This window comes from Polyodon spathula, chromosome 22, assembly GCF_017654505.1.
Source record: "Polyodon spathula isolate WHYD16114869_AA chromosome 22, ASM1765450v1, whole genome shotgun sequence".
In the NCBI taxonomy this organism is placed as follows: Eukaryota; Metazoa; Chordata; class Actinopteri; order Acipenseriformes; family Polyodontidae; genus Polyodon; species Polyodon spathula.
In genome coordinates, this window is record NC_054555.1 from 17257446 (window position 1) to 17272785 (window position 15340).

The 15340-nt window shown below is 42.7% G+C and overlaps 1 protein-coding gene across 2 annotated transcripts in view; it reads left to right on the forward strand.

Moving 5' to 3' along the window:
- LOC121297251 (pro-neuregulin-2, membrane-bound isoform-like) overlaps positions 1-14000 on the forward strand; it is a 178714-nt gene extending 164714 nt beyond the window's left edge. For both annotated transcript variants that reach the window (XM_041223435.1, XM_041223436.1), the window contains 3 exons: positions 3893-4020; positions 4551-4775; positions 10848-14000. In XM_041223435.1, the coding sequence (XP_041079369.1) occupies positions 3893-4020; positions 4551-4775; positions 10848-11505 (1011 nt within the window). In that variant the 3' untranslated portion in view covers positions 11506-14000. The remainder of the gene's footprint in view (positions 1-3892; positions 4021-4550; positions 4776-10847) is intronic.
- The last annotated feature ends 1340 nt before the right edge of the window (positions 14001-15340 follow it).

Consider the following 15340-nt stretch of genomic DNA (forward strand, 5'->3'; position numbering starts at 1 on the left):
CTCCTCCTCTTCTGTCCTGCCTGTCTTTCCTATACAGTGTATACCCACAAATATTAAATTCGTCCCCATCACTCTCAGAGAACCACGTTTCTGTAACACCTATCACATCATAGTTACCTGTTAGTGCAGTAGCTTCTATAATTTTGTTTCTGATACTTCTAGCATTTAGATAAATACATTTAATGGTTGTCTTACCTGAGTTGTTGTTCTTGTTTTGATGCAGTCTCCCTTCTGTTTTTTTGTTGATTTCTCCCCCCTTCCTTTCTAGTTTAAATGCTTCCGAACCTGCTCGAGGATCTTTTCTCCGAGTAGACTAGACAAGCGAGATGGGTGAATCATTCTAAGCAGGCGAAAGACATTATGGACCTCAAGCCCCAACTGCCATACCCACCCCTCCCCCAATGGAGTGCAGGGGGAGTGGGAAGGGTTGCCTCAGTTGGTGCAGGAGGATACGCTGTCCATAGCGGCCTCAGGTGATCTTCGGCCTCAAGTTTCTTTCTCCTCTGAGATGCAAATGGGTGAAACCCTTGCTAAGGAAGAGCCTGGCTCCAAGAGTGCCTCAGAGGCCAATACCACCCCATTGTCCAGCTTGGTCTCGGCACTCATGGGACTTGCTGTAGCTTTTCTTTAGGTCCCCAGTCCATTTTCCAGACAAAGGCGCTGGCTCCTCACCGTCAAAAGTTCCTGGCCTTCCCAGATTTCATGGAGGAGGTATGCTCCTCCTTGGACCACCCAGTCTTGGGGCCTAGTGTGCTAAAACAGGCCACATTGCTCGCTTCCTTGGAAGGCGCGGATAAGCTCAGCCTGGTGTGGTTCCCCTCTGTAGACCTCACCATCACAACCCTGGTTAAGGCCCCGCTGGTGGGTGGTCTTGCTAGTGACCTGGCGTGCCCAAACCCTCAATGCAGGGTGACGAAGACTCATTTAAAGCGAGCCTATGCAGCAGAAGCGCAAGAAACTCGCTTGACTAATACAGCAAGTGTGCTGACCGTGTATTTGGATGGTGTACTTCGCTAGGCCGGTGGCCATGGAGTTACATGCCTGATGTGGATAAGGCCATGCTGCTTGATGCATCCATATTCCCACGTCATACTTTTGGACCAGCTGTGGAGGAGATACTGCAAAGATCCCACTGGGAACGCGTGGCGTCCAGTCAGGTGGCCGTGTTGCTCCCTCCCCATGCCTCTGCAAGAGGTAGGTCGAGACACTGGTGAGCTCTCCAGACTCTAACTGTCACCAGAACAGTCCCAGTCCCCACAGCTCCACTGGGTGGCCTAAGGCATCACCTACAGGGCACATCAGCAGGTAACCGAGCCCAACCGGCAGACAGAGGGAACGCAGGTCATGTTCAGTCCATACACCAGTGTCACAGAAGCCGTTTTCAGGGCGAGCACCCTAAACACTCACCCCAAACTGTCCAGCCCCAGCCTCAGCAGCCCGAGCAGGGCCACTGAAGGCTGGCGGCCTCAGACCCCCTTTTCAGCACAACAGCTGAAGTACTGGAGAGCTTGCATCTCAGACTCCTGAGTGTTCGCCACCGTGCAAAATGGCTATGTGCTTCAGTTTGGCTTGGGACCTTCTCCCTTTTGAGGTGTCACAAACACTTCCATGACAGACCCTCTGCAAGCCTCGGTACTTCAGAAAGAAGTGGCTGCCTTGCTGTGCAAGCAAGCCATTCATCTGATAGACCCCATCTCCCACGGAGAGGGGTACTACTTGAGGTTCTTTCTGGTACCCAAGAAAGATGCAGGCTTTCTTGGGATCTTAGATCTGAGGCTCCGGGCTCTTAAAAGAAAGGAGGTTCTCAATGCTGACCCACCATCACATCATCCAGTCCGTCCAGCCGGGCGACTGGCTCACCACCGTGGACTTACAGGACGCATACTTTTATTTATCCCATTCGTCCAGAGCACAGAAAGTATCTACGCTTTTCCTTTCAAGAAAGCACGTATGAGTTTGCTGTGCTGCCATTCGGCCTATCCCTAGCTCCGCGTACGTTTTCGAAGTGTGTGAACACTATCCTGGCTCCCCTCCAACCGGAGCGGTCTGGGAAGGCAGAGGAGTATGCGAATCCTGGTCAGACCTCTGGACATCCCTGCACATAAACATGCTGGAGTTGCAAGCAGTATTCCTTGCTCTCCACCACTTCCTTCCAGTGCTGAACGGTAGTAATGTGCTGATCCGGACGGACAGCACAACAGTGGTGGCATATGTCAACCACCAGGGAGGCCTACAGTCCCCGGGGTTGCATTGCATAGCTTTCAAGCTGCTGATATGGGCTCAGAGGAATCTGCTGTCCCTACGGGCGATGCACATTCCCGGAGTGGTGAACTGGACAGTGGAGTGGCCCTCATCCATTGCAGTGGCGACTCCACCCTCAGATGGAGGAGCACATTTGGGAACAGTTCGGGAAGGCGCAGATCGATCTCTTCCCTCCTAAGAGGACTGTTCTCCCCGAATGGAGCCTTAATATTGTACTAGAAGCTCTCACAAAGGCCCCATTTGAGCCCTACTCTCCATAGAGCTGAAGTACGTGTCTATGAAAACAGTCTATCACCTCCACTAAGCAGATTAGTAAGCTGCAGGCGTTGTCTGTGCACAGCTCCTGCATGCATATTTGGGAAGAAGGCAGCAGGGTGTCGCTGCACACCAACCCCACTTTCCTACCCAAGGTGATTACAGCCTTCCACATTAACCAGTCTGTGGAACTGGAGTCTTTTCATCCACCTCTGTTTGCTTCAACGGAGGATGAGAGATTGAATTTCCTCTGCTCAGTGCGAGCATTGAGATGCTATGTGCATAGGACAAGAGCTCTGCGTCAATTTGACCACCTCTTCGTCTGTCATGGGACACGAACCTTAGGACAGCCCCTCTCTAAGCAGCGTCTGGTACACTGAAATGTGAACACAGTCTTGACTGTGTATAATGGTGCTCTTTTGCCCTACCTGGTAGGGTAGCCCCACACTCCACTAGAATGTTGGCTACATCTTTGGCTTTTTTCAAGGGTGCTTTTCAAGGGTGTCTGACATTTGTACTGCGGCTAGCTGGGCTATGGCGCATACTTTCTCCAAGTTCTACCGTATTAATGTGGTAGACCCTCCCTTGCCTTCTCTAGGCACAAGGCTCCTTGAGTGTGTAAGTTCACACAGCTATCCTCTGGGTTAGACAGTGTTGTGTGTCCCTGATATGCTGCCGTTCCTTCTCCCTCGCGACGGCTTTGGTATACATTATCCCATATCCAATGTAGTCTTTGTCTTTGAATTGAAAGGGAGCATTAGATTATTTCCCATAACCCTGGTTCCCTGAAAGAGAATACAACCACCAGCCACCAGATCACTTCGGTCACCCTCACGGGTTCGATGAAAAAAAAAGGAGGATCTGCCTGTGAGTAACGGTTTTATTCCCTTCGTGGGCGGGACTGAGTGTGTCATTCCAGGAAGGAGCCTTTCGGCAGCTCTGGTATAGAGAGCTCAGCAATAACTACTCTAAGGGCAGGAATATCCCATACCTAATGTAGTGGTGGTCATCTTCTCTTTCAGGGCACCGGGGTTACTGTAAGTGTTGGTGTTAGTGTTGCCATCAGAGGAAGAGCCAGCTCTTGATGCACTGCCTTAGCAGTTAAAGCACATAAAATCTCATGAACCCATAGGGATATGCTGGATTAGACAGAGGAGAGTTATCCCAAAGCAGTTAAAGCAAATACAATGTCATTTACTCATAGGGATGTTTTACAAATGAAATAGAATTGCAGTTTCTTTGTGTGGTGTGTACTTTCACATTAGGAGACACCCTCGCTGTCACAGCTCGGCGCTCTCTGCAGCAGGACTGGAAAGCAGACGCCGGTGTGCATAGCCTCTTCTAATTGACTTTGGAGTCTCTTTTCCCATTCCAGTACATTTCGAAAAGTGTTCCAGCTACTGAACATATGATACGGCAAGACGCAGACACTTCATTTTCTGGTAGCCACCCTTCATCTGTGTCTCATCATTCTTCGACAGCGACCCACACATCCAGTCACAGGTAATGACCTCATCTAGAAATCACACCACATTAATAAATCTGCTAATGAAACACACTTAGAGAAAAGTTGCTTAGTAAATATTCTGGCTATTAAAGATGTAATAACTAAGGCCCCTACCATTTTTTGTAGTGCTTGGCATAAGGATCTAATTAATACATAATTACAGATGCCATGCAAAAATAACATATTTTCTTACCTCTCACATAGTCTCAAAAGTACCTGGCTATTTTTCAGATTTTTTTTCACTTGTAGCCCATTTCCTGCCTCAGCACTATAAATCAATTTCCTTGACACAGGTAAGAGGACCCCAGTTGAGCCATAAGGCTGGTTCGTAGTTTCTGTCACTGTTATCTAACCAGCATCTCAGTACTATAGATTGGCCAGTCTTCTAGTCGAAGAGTTTGCCATTGTATTTATTATATTTCTAATGCTGGCACTATTGAGTTAGTGAGTGTTTAATAGTTAGGCAAGGAAGCTATTTAGAATGAATAACTCTATGAGATGTAGCATTATATCTGTTTCTCTACAGACACGAAGACCGCACATGGAGCTTGGACCGCACTGAGAGCGTTATTTCAGACTCCCATTCTGGCATGATGTCATCATCGGTGGGGACCAGTAAATGCAACAGCCCTGCCTGTATTGAGGCTCGGACCAGGCGCGCGGCTCACTGCGGCATCAAAGAACCCCCGCGTCCCATGATGCAGTACAGAGACTCCATCGACTCCCTCTTAGACTCACCACACAGCGACAGGTTTGTATGGCATTCCCTTTCCTGAAACAGCATTGCCTCGAGAAGAAGGACAATGACAATAGTACATTTAAACAGAACATTTCTCCACAACACACTATTCATTATACAGGTCTCAAATGTGCAGCTGTGATAGTAACACATGTCATAAACATTTAAAAAAAATGGTACTGGTACTGCTCTTTTAGACTGTCTTGCACTTCCTGATCATTTCACTTTGAGAGGAATTGTCCCCACCACTTCACTGGCTTCTTTCCTGTCAATAAACAATCAGCTCGTCCTCTTCTGACTGACATTTTTTCAGCCAGTTGCATAATTTGACCCAGAAGACACTTCTGAGGTGGAATTGCCCAGGATAAGCAAGTGCAAACAGAAAACCCGAGAATAAGATATAGAAACTGAGAGCTTCCTTTAACCTAAAGTAGTACCGCATGTGTTTCTTTCAAAGCTGCACATTTGACCCCTCTGTAGCTAATGGAAGTGAAATGGCTCAAATGTATGGGTATGTTTTGTTAGCTACAGTTACTTTAATACATTGTCATCAACAGATTGCACCTTGGCAATGTGTTTAAAAACATCACAGATACATTCTCACCCAAATATTGCTATATTACAAGCAATCTAGCGTCTTTATGTTGACAAAATCTTGAATCTCTTTTCTGTAAAGTGGTTCCGGTAGTTTTGGATTGCTTTATAACTGTTTTATTCATTACAGATAGAAAAGACATCAGGGTTTGAGAGGTATGTGTGTATTTATAGTCTATTCTCCTAAACTATAAAACACTCAATAGTGGGGAATTTAATAAAACCCAAAGAAACACAATAACTTCAACAGCAAACCATTCGTGTCTTTGTCTTTAGTCACTGAATGTATTAAGTTTTGTTTAGTGTTTATACAATTAGCACTATTAACTGTGCTTAATAAGGTGATACACTATGTGAAATACCTTTTTTATATAATTACATGATGTAATCAGATGCAGAAATTTGTTTCAATAACAGATTTAAAATTGACTGTATCAAAGGAAACAAATGCATAAATGAAGTCTGAAATGCACAATACACATTTGTAGGGTAAAATAAAACCGATGAACAATATTATTGAAGTCAAATACATGTTTATAACTTTAAATACACGCCCTCGTAGTGACATCATTCATGATCCCTCCTCTCTCTCTACTTCCTGAGTACTTATTTTTCACAGCTCCGTGAATGTGTGTCACCCATAGGGACAGCAAGTTCCTCTGAGTCCATGTCAATAGTCTGTAGGCCATTTAATGCAACCCCGGAGGACCGTAGGCCACCCTGGTGGTTGACATATGCCACCACTGTCGTGTTGTCCGGCCAGATCAACACATGCATATCGCTCAGCACTGGGAGAAAGAGGTGGATAGCAAGGGATACCGCTTGCATTTCCAGCATGTTTATGTGCAGGGATGTCCAGCGGTACGGCCAGGATCCGTGTACTCCTCTGCCTTCCCAGACAGCTCCCCAACCCAAATTGGAGGTATCTGTCATCACCACTTGACGGTTCAACACTACTCCCATTTGCACACCTTCATGCATGTGAGAGATGGTACTCCACCAGCGTAGGGCTGCCAAGCACGTGTGAGACAGTCAGCCGATGGTGTCTGTTGCATTTGGCATTCCGATGTAACGCATTGAGTCACGATTGTAGTGGGTGCATGTGAAGCAGACCCAGCTGAATATGGCAATGTGTCAATATGGCTGCGGCCATCAGACCCAATATTAGGAGGGTGACCTGTGATCCCTGTTGTATGCACAGTGTCTCCCAGCTCAGCCGTGGAAGACTGTAACTCCTTTAGGGTTGCCATTGGCCTCTTGGTGGCCTCCCTGACTAGTGCCCTTCTCGCCCAGATACTTATTTTTTGAGGATGGCCTGTTCTAGACAGATTCACAGTTGTGCCATATTCTCTACATTTCTTAATAATGGACTGTGATAAAGTGCCCACCCCTGTGTCTATTTTTCTGTTATATGTTGTGTGTGGTGTGTTAAATGTTGATGTATAGACATTGGTACACAGGATATAAACGGGTCTGTATTTCACGTGTGTTTAAAATGTATAATTGTATTTACGGACTATACTAAACAAACGGTGAGTAGATTGACACACAAACAAACACATGAGTTTTAAATAAACAGGTATTGTGCTGGTCCCACCAGCACGCAATAACAATTGATATCCAACTCTATTCCTCCTCTTCTCTCTCCCATTCCCTACTCACTGAGCACCCAACCCCGAGTGAGTAAACCGTGTATCTATATATACTGTTGTGCTGGGATTCAATTACCAATTAATTACTCACTTGAATCCCAGCACGTGAATTAATTATGTTTAACTTCGTGCTCACATATTAACTACTTTAAATGCACGTGAAGTGATCTACAATCCCGTGCCTAAATACAATTATACATTTTTAAACACACATGAAATACAGACCTGTTTATATCCCTTGTACCAATGCCTATACACCAACATAATAACACACCACATGCAACATATAAAAGAAAAATAGACACAGGGGTGGGCACTTTGTCACATGGACTTTACTGTGCTTCGGGGGACATTCAATGCCTTGGAAATGTTCTTATATCCTACCTATGATTGGTGCTTTTGAAGAACCTTATTCCGGATTTGCTTTGAATGTTTCTTTGTCTTCATGATGTAGTTTTTGTTAGGAAATGTACTAACCAACTGTGGGACCTCCCAGAGACAGGTGTATTTAACCTGAAATCATGTGAAACACCTTAATTGCACACAGGTGGACTCCATTCAACTAATTATGTGACTTCTAAAGACAATTGGTTGCACCAGAGCTTATTTAGGTGTGTCATAGCAAAGGGGGGCAATCAATTACTGTTTTATGTTTGTAATTAATTTAGAACAATTTGTAGATTGTATTCTTCACTTTGACATTATGGACTTTTTTGTGTTGATCAGTGGCAAAAACTCCTAATTAAATCCATTTTGATTCCATGTTGTAACACAATAAAATGTGGAACAGTCCAAGGGGGGTGAATACTTTTGAGAGCCCCTGTATCTTACTCTAAATCATTAAAAATAGATTAGTAAGAGAGTCATTCCTTTCATTTCCATGTGAGTGATACCCAGGCAGATTCATTAGAAAAATACATCAAATACACTGAAAAAAATGCATAAATGCAACATGCAACAATTTCAAAGATTTTACAGTTCATATAAGGAAATCAGTCAATTGAAATAAATTCATTAGGCCCTAATCTATGGATTTCACATGACTGGGAATACAGATATGCATCTGTTGGTCACAGATACCTTAAAAAAAAAAAAAAAAAAAAAAAAAAAGGGGGCGTGGATCAGAAAACCAGTCAGTATCTGGTGTGACCACCATTTGCCTCATGCAGCGTGACACATCTCTTTCGCATAGAGTTGATCAGGCTGTTGATTGTAGCCTGTGGAATGTTTTTCCACTCCTCTTCATAAATGTACGAAGTTGCTGGATATTGGCACGAAATAGAACACGCTCAATGGGTGACATGTCTGGTGAGTACAGATCCTTGTGACATGGGACCGTGCATTATCATGCTGAAACATGAGGTGATGGCAGCAGATGTGGGCATCAGGATCTCGTCACGGTATCTCTGTGCATTCAAAATGCCGTCGATAAAATACAATTGTGTTTGTTGTCCGTAGCTTATGCCTGCCCTTACCATAACCCCACCACCACCATGGGGCACTCTGTTCACAACGTTGACATCAGCAAACCGCTCGCCCACACGACGCCATACACGCTGTCTGCCCAGTACAGTTGAAACCGGGATTCATTCTTGAAGAGCACACTTCTCCAGCGTGCCAGTGGCCATTGAAGGTGAGCATTTGCCCACTGAAGTCGGTTACAACGCCGAACTGCAGTCAGGTCAAGAGCCTGGTGAGGACGATGAGCACGCAGATGAGCTTCCCTGAGACGGTTTCTGACAGTTTGTGCAGAAATTCTTCAGTTGTGCAAACCCATAGTTTCATCAGCTGTCCGGATGGCTGGTCTCATACATAAGAACATAAGAAGAACATAAGAAAGTTTACAAACGAGAGGAGGCCATTCGGCCCATCTTGCTCGTTTGGTTGTTAGTAGCTTATTGATCCCAAAATGTCATCAAGCAGCTTCTTGAAGGATCCCAGGGTGTCAGCTTCAACAACATTACTGGGGAGTTGATTCCAGACCCTCACAATTCTCTGTGTAAAAAAGTGTCTCCTATTTTCTGTTCTGAATGCCCCTTTTTCTAAACTCCATTTGTGACCCCTGGTCCTTGTTTCTTTTTTCAGGCTGAAAAAGTCCCTTGCGTCGACACTGTCAATACCTTTTAGAATTTTGAATGCTTGAATTAGGTCGCCACGTAGTCTTCTTTGTTCAAGACTGAACAGATTCAATTCTTTTAGCCTGTCTGCATATGACATGCCTTTTAAGCCCGGAATAATTCTGGTCGCTCTTCTTTGCACTCTTTCTAGAGCAGCAATATCTTTTTTATAGCGAGGTGACCAGAACTGCACACAATATTCAAGATGAGGTCTTACAAGTGCATTGTACAGTTTTAACATTACTTCCCTTGATTTAAATTCAACACTTTTCACAATGTATCCGAGTATCTTGTTAGCCTTTTTTATAGCTTCCCCACATTGCCTAGATGAAGACATTTCTGAGTCAACAAAAACTCCTAGGTCTTTTTCATAGATTCCTTCTCCAATTTCAATATCTCCCATATGATATTTATAATGTACATTTTTATTTCCTGCGTGCAGTACCTTACACTTTTCTCTATTAAATGTCATTTGCCATGTGTCTGCCCAGTTCTGAATCTTGTCTAGATCATTTTGAATGACCTTTGCTGCTGCAACAGTGTTTGCCACTCCTCCTACTTTTGTGTCGTCTGCAAATTTAACAAGTTTGCTTACTATACCAGAATCTAAATCATTAATGTAGATTAGGAATAGCAGAGGACCTAATACTGATCCCTGTGGTACACCGCTGGTTACCACACTCCATTCTGAGGTTTTTCCTCTAATCAGTACTTTCTGTTTTCTACATGTTAACCACTCCCTAATCCATGTACATGTGTTTCCTTGAATCCCAACTGCGTTCAGTTTGAGAATTAATCTTTTGTGCGGGACTTTGTCAAAAGCTTTCTGGAAATCTAAATAAACCATGTCATATGCTTTGCAATTATCCATTATGCACAGGTGAAGAAGCCGGATGTGGAGGTCCTGGGCTGGCGTGGTTACACATGGTCTGTAGTTGTGAGGCCGGTTGGATGTCTGCCAAATTCTGTAAAATGACGTTGGAGGCGACTTATGGTAGAGAAATGAACATTCAATTCTCTGGCAACAGCTCTGGTGGATATTCCTGCAGTCAGCATGCCAATTGCATGCTCCTTCAAAACTTGAGAAATCTGTGGCACTGTGGTGTGACAAAACTGCACAAAACTGGCCTTTTAATGTCCCCAGCACAAGGTGCACATGTGTAATGATCATGCTGTTTAATCAGCTTCTTGATATGTCACACCTGTCAGGTGGATGGATTATCTTGGTAAAAGAGAAATGCTCACTAATAGGGATGTAAACAAATGTGTGCACAAAATTTTAGAGAAATAAGCTTTTTGTGCGTATGGAAAATTTCTGGGATCTTTTATTTCAGCTCATGAAACATGGGCCAACATTTTACATGTTGTGTTTATATTTTTGTTCAGTGTAGTACAATCGAACTCAACAACATGCCACTTATATAGTGCCTTTCACGACCAAGGCCTTTCCAAATGCTTGCATTTCATTTGAATGTTCAAGTCAAACAAGAATTAAGGCATTAGTGAAAACTGTTCCAGTCTTTTTAAATTATTTGTAATTCATAAAATGTATTAGAAATGAATCAAGAACATTTGGGAAGTTGATTATAAGATTTACAGTAGAGTTTAGGATTTGGGTGAGTTTAATTGTGTTGTAAAATGTGATTTACATGGTCCATAAAGTCATACAGCAGGGTGAGGCTGCAGGAGCTGCACTCACTGTTCTTTTGTGCTTTCTGCAGGTACGTGTCGGCTCTGACTACACCAGCCAGGCTCTCTCCCGTGGACCTCCATTACTCACTGCCTACCCAGGTGCCTACTTTCGAAATCACTTCTCCTAACTCCAGGCATGCGGCTTCCCTTCCCCCCGCGGTCCCCGTCACTTACCACGTGGAAGAGGAACAGCCGTTGCTACGCAGATACCAGGTGCCTCTGCAGGATATCCAAAGACATGACCCGTACCGGCAGCGGCGTAGCTATCTCAACGACAGCACGAGCAGCCTGCCGTCCAGTCCCCTCTTCGTGGTGGAGGATGATGAATACGAGACCACCCAGGAGTACCTTTCCTCACTGGAGCAACCAAAGAAAACAGCCAGCAACAGCAAACGGTGGAAAAAGTCAAAACTCAACGGACATATCTCCCACCGTGGAGAGGTCATGAGGGATGACAGCTCACGAAGCTGCATGTCTGAAAGTGATTCAGAGGAGGAGCATGTTGGGGAAAGCACTCCATTCTTAAGTATGCAAAACATGAACATGGCGGAAAATATAGAACCATCAACTGTATACAGACCAGCGGAGAGCAGGACTTATTATTCATCTAACAGACATAATGCACGTGGAAATGTACAAACCAGAGGAACACACACAAGAGCAAAACAAGACTCTGCTCCTCTCTAAAAAGAAAGAGGAAGAAAGAAAGAACCTGCTTAAGACCTTCACCTCCCACAAATATCTTTATTTTATATAACAGACAGATAATTCGAAACAAAGGAAATGTTTTATTTTCATTTTAGCAAAAGTTGTCTACTAGCTAACAACAAAGACCTTTTTATAGGGAAAACTATTTATATGTAAAATTTGATTTACAGCTTACAAAAAAAGATAGAAGACTTGCCAATTTTTCACTTAAAGATAGAATAATATTGTGGTGCCTTTTGCTGTATGCTAATCCCAGAGTTCCTGCTAAGGTTTGAGTTTTTTGTATCCTTTCTATACAGACTCATCATTTTTTATATACACGTTTTCTCCCGATTCTGTTTCAAGGGACATTTTCCCATTTGAACAGTGTTGATGAATATGATCATACATGCTGGTTAAGCTCTCATGCAATATAAATCAGTATTTTTACATTAAAAACTCACAGATGCATTAATCAGTTTTTAACAGGAAGATGCTATGGTAATTCTGAGAGGTGAGTATGTGCCAACAGAAGGTCTAATGATACAACACACATGAAACCTATGAAGAGTGCCAATGTCAAATGATCAAAGTCACTTCTCTGGCAACATTTTACATTAGTATCTTTATTGTTTTTTGATTGAGTTGTTAAATCTATTAAAACTCTTCATTTCAGCAGTAGGTTTTCATTTAAATAAGTGGCCTAAAGAATAGGGGAGGGAAGTGGCGGATTGGTTAAATAAGGGACCTGAAGAATAGGGGAGAGGAATGGCAGATTGCTTAAATAAGGGACCTAGAGAATAGAGGAGGGGAGTGGAGGATCATTTAAATGAGGGACCTGTGGAATAGTGGAGGGGAGTGGAGGATCATTTAAATAAGGGACCAGGAGAACAGGAGAGGGGAGTGGCAGATTGGGTAAATAAGAGACCTGGATAATAGAGGAGTGGAGTGGCGGATTGGGTAAATAAGAGACCTGGAGAATAGGGGAGCGGAGTGGCGGATTGGGTAAATAAGAGACCTGGAGAATAGGGGAGCGGAGTGGCGGATTGGGTAAATAAGAGACCTGGAGAATAGGGGAGTGGAGTGGCGGATTGGGTAAATAAGAGACCTGGAGAATAGGGGAGCGGAGTGGCGGATTGGGTAAATAAGAGACCTGGAGAATAGGGGAGGGGAGTGGTGGCTTATTTTTGAGAAGTACACAGGGTATTTTTCTTGTTTATGATTTATCCATGACCTTGACAGTTTAACTTCTATTTAAAGGATGCCACCTCCTAATAGTAACACTATGATGGGGCATTACTAGATGATGTATTACTCTTAATATCACAGAAATGTGACTTGATGATTTCATGTTTTTGCTCTTCATGTATATATGTACGCATACAGAATTGGCCAAAAGTTGCCCATCATACAGAGTCTATTTAGGGCATCTTGTGTTAAGCCCCATTATCTCGTTCTGCTGATGCCTCTGGTCAGTGTGTAGAGCCAGCCATTCATTCTCTTAGTATTTGCCTCTTGAAATGAGAAAGCAGTCTAAAGGCGACCTCTCCAGTGGCCAGCCTTTCCTATATCCTTGTTTCCAATGGCACACAACTTTCTCCTCACCTCCTGTATATTTGGGATCTCAGCTGATTTGTAAACTCTATATTGTTAGGGCTTGACTCAACCCTATTGTTAAATGTAGTCCCTACCCCAATGCCTGTACCCCTTCCCAATCTAACAATACTCACAAGGGATTTAAAAAGGTTATGATTGGGTCACAATTCAGGCTGAGATACAAATTCTGTATTTTATAACAAACTGGCTAAAACAGTTGGGGTAGTTGAAATGTTGGGTGATGTTTTACTTAGGCCTGGCTACCAAGGAGCTTCACTATGAGCTCTGGCCTGTTTGACTGGTGGACAGTATATACCATTATATTCCTTATGAGTCATTCAAGTATAAGAAGATGACACTGCTCTGGTATAAAGTGAATCTAACACAAAGGCAAAATGTATTTGATAGAAAAACAGAACTACAACAAATATAAATGACTTCTTATTGAAGGCACAGTGTTATTAGGATAATAATTAAAAGATTTCCTAGAATAGAATCTGCTTTCCTTTTTAAGCCTGTCACTGGTAAATTGCAATGTTTTTTTTTTTTTTCTCTTGGTTTGTTTTGTATTTGGGTAATGCAAATGAACACAGTGTTTCTAGTTGTTTACATGTCAAAATGCCCCAATAGGATATTTAGTTGTTTTGTTTATTTCATAGCTTGACCTGTTTCAGAAAAAAAAAAAAAAAAAAAAAAAAAACACCTTCTTTCTGCATGTCGTTGGCAATTCAGACCGATGGATGCATGGTAAAGTTGCAACAGAAAAGACTTCCAGTCTTAAGAAATGAAAGTGTCTTTAATTTAACATTCAGCAATAAATCCTTTTTCATGTCCATTACTGGAATCTGCTGGAGATTTTGTCAGATTGTGGTAAATACTTGTAAAATAAAAACTGAACCACCTGCTAATATGAAAAAATAAATCTTTATTCATACCATTTTTAGTATAATCTCTTCATCTCTATCAGGACAGTTTCTATAGGTATGGAGATCATTAGGTTTTGATCATTATAATTGAGCCTTTTCACAAACTTGGTTTGACTTCTGTATTAGTTTATTTTCAGACTTGCTCCTTTTGAATGTTTCTTTGTATTACTCACCTTTTAGAGTGACCTGGGTTCTTCATTGGAACACCTTGAACCCTGTTAATTATACAATAGGTTTCACCACTTTCAGTTTATGAGTCGTTTCTGGCCAGCTAAGACAATGACATTCTGTGACTGAGTGGGGCGGAGACACTGGTATCCAAAGTGAACAACAGGAAAGCGCCAGATATATGTGTCTGTGGTATCTCTGTGTATAGCTCAGATACACTGCTTTTTTTTTGTTTTGTTCAGCTTCATTCAGCTCCTATTGGTCTCACTCGACCATTGAAAGGTTTTCTTGGCTTTTTCCAGAGAAAAAACGAGACCTGTGCTTTACCTCTTTTTGATGATGTTGGACATGGTCCAATATCAGACTAAAAAGGGAAAATTGTAATGTCGGACCTGGTCCGACGTAGGACCGCAAAGGGTTAATATAATAGTATTACATTACCCTCTTCTATGATAGCATTACATCAAGCTTTATCCAATGTTTATTGAAAGTGAACCAGTTTTTGCCCTGTTAGTTTACACAGTAGAATTTTTGGGACAGGTCTCTCTACTGTGTGTCTGGAAGTTTGATTGTATAGTTCCATAAAACAAAACAAAAAAAAAAAAAGGTATGTTTGGATGAATCTCTCGACTCTTATTAAACCAGCATTGGAAACAAAGTCATAATTCATATTCCCATGGTAATGCAGAGCAACGTGCTGTCTAATATATAGAAGCTGTAGTACCTGTAGGCTATTGACACCCAGATGAGCTCATTGATGAGACTCGGATGTTCCACAATACAAGTGGGTCCAGGGTGGGAAAGATTTTGTCTAATTAAGATGGTTCAGGTCTGTGCTACAAAAAGATATGCTCTAGCCCTAACCTTAATCCTAACCCTTTCCCTGTGCATTACAAAGCAACAGTTATCGGTTAACACATAGTATATTCTTAAAATGGGTAAGTTTTTTTAATGCAAAATTCCTGTCTGTTAAAGACAAAGCTTTAAGAAACTCAATCTTTTGAAAATGTTTAGCTGGTGTATATGACCCAAAATGAAGATGATAACCAGTTCACTTGTTGCCTTTGTCAGTGTAATTGACTACAAAACCACGTCTTGTTCTGCTGCTCATTATCACGTAATGGTCTGCCTGCCATCACTTTAAG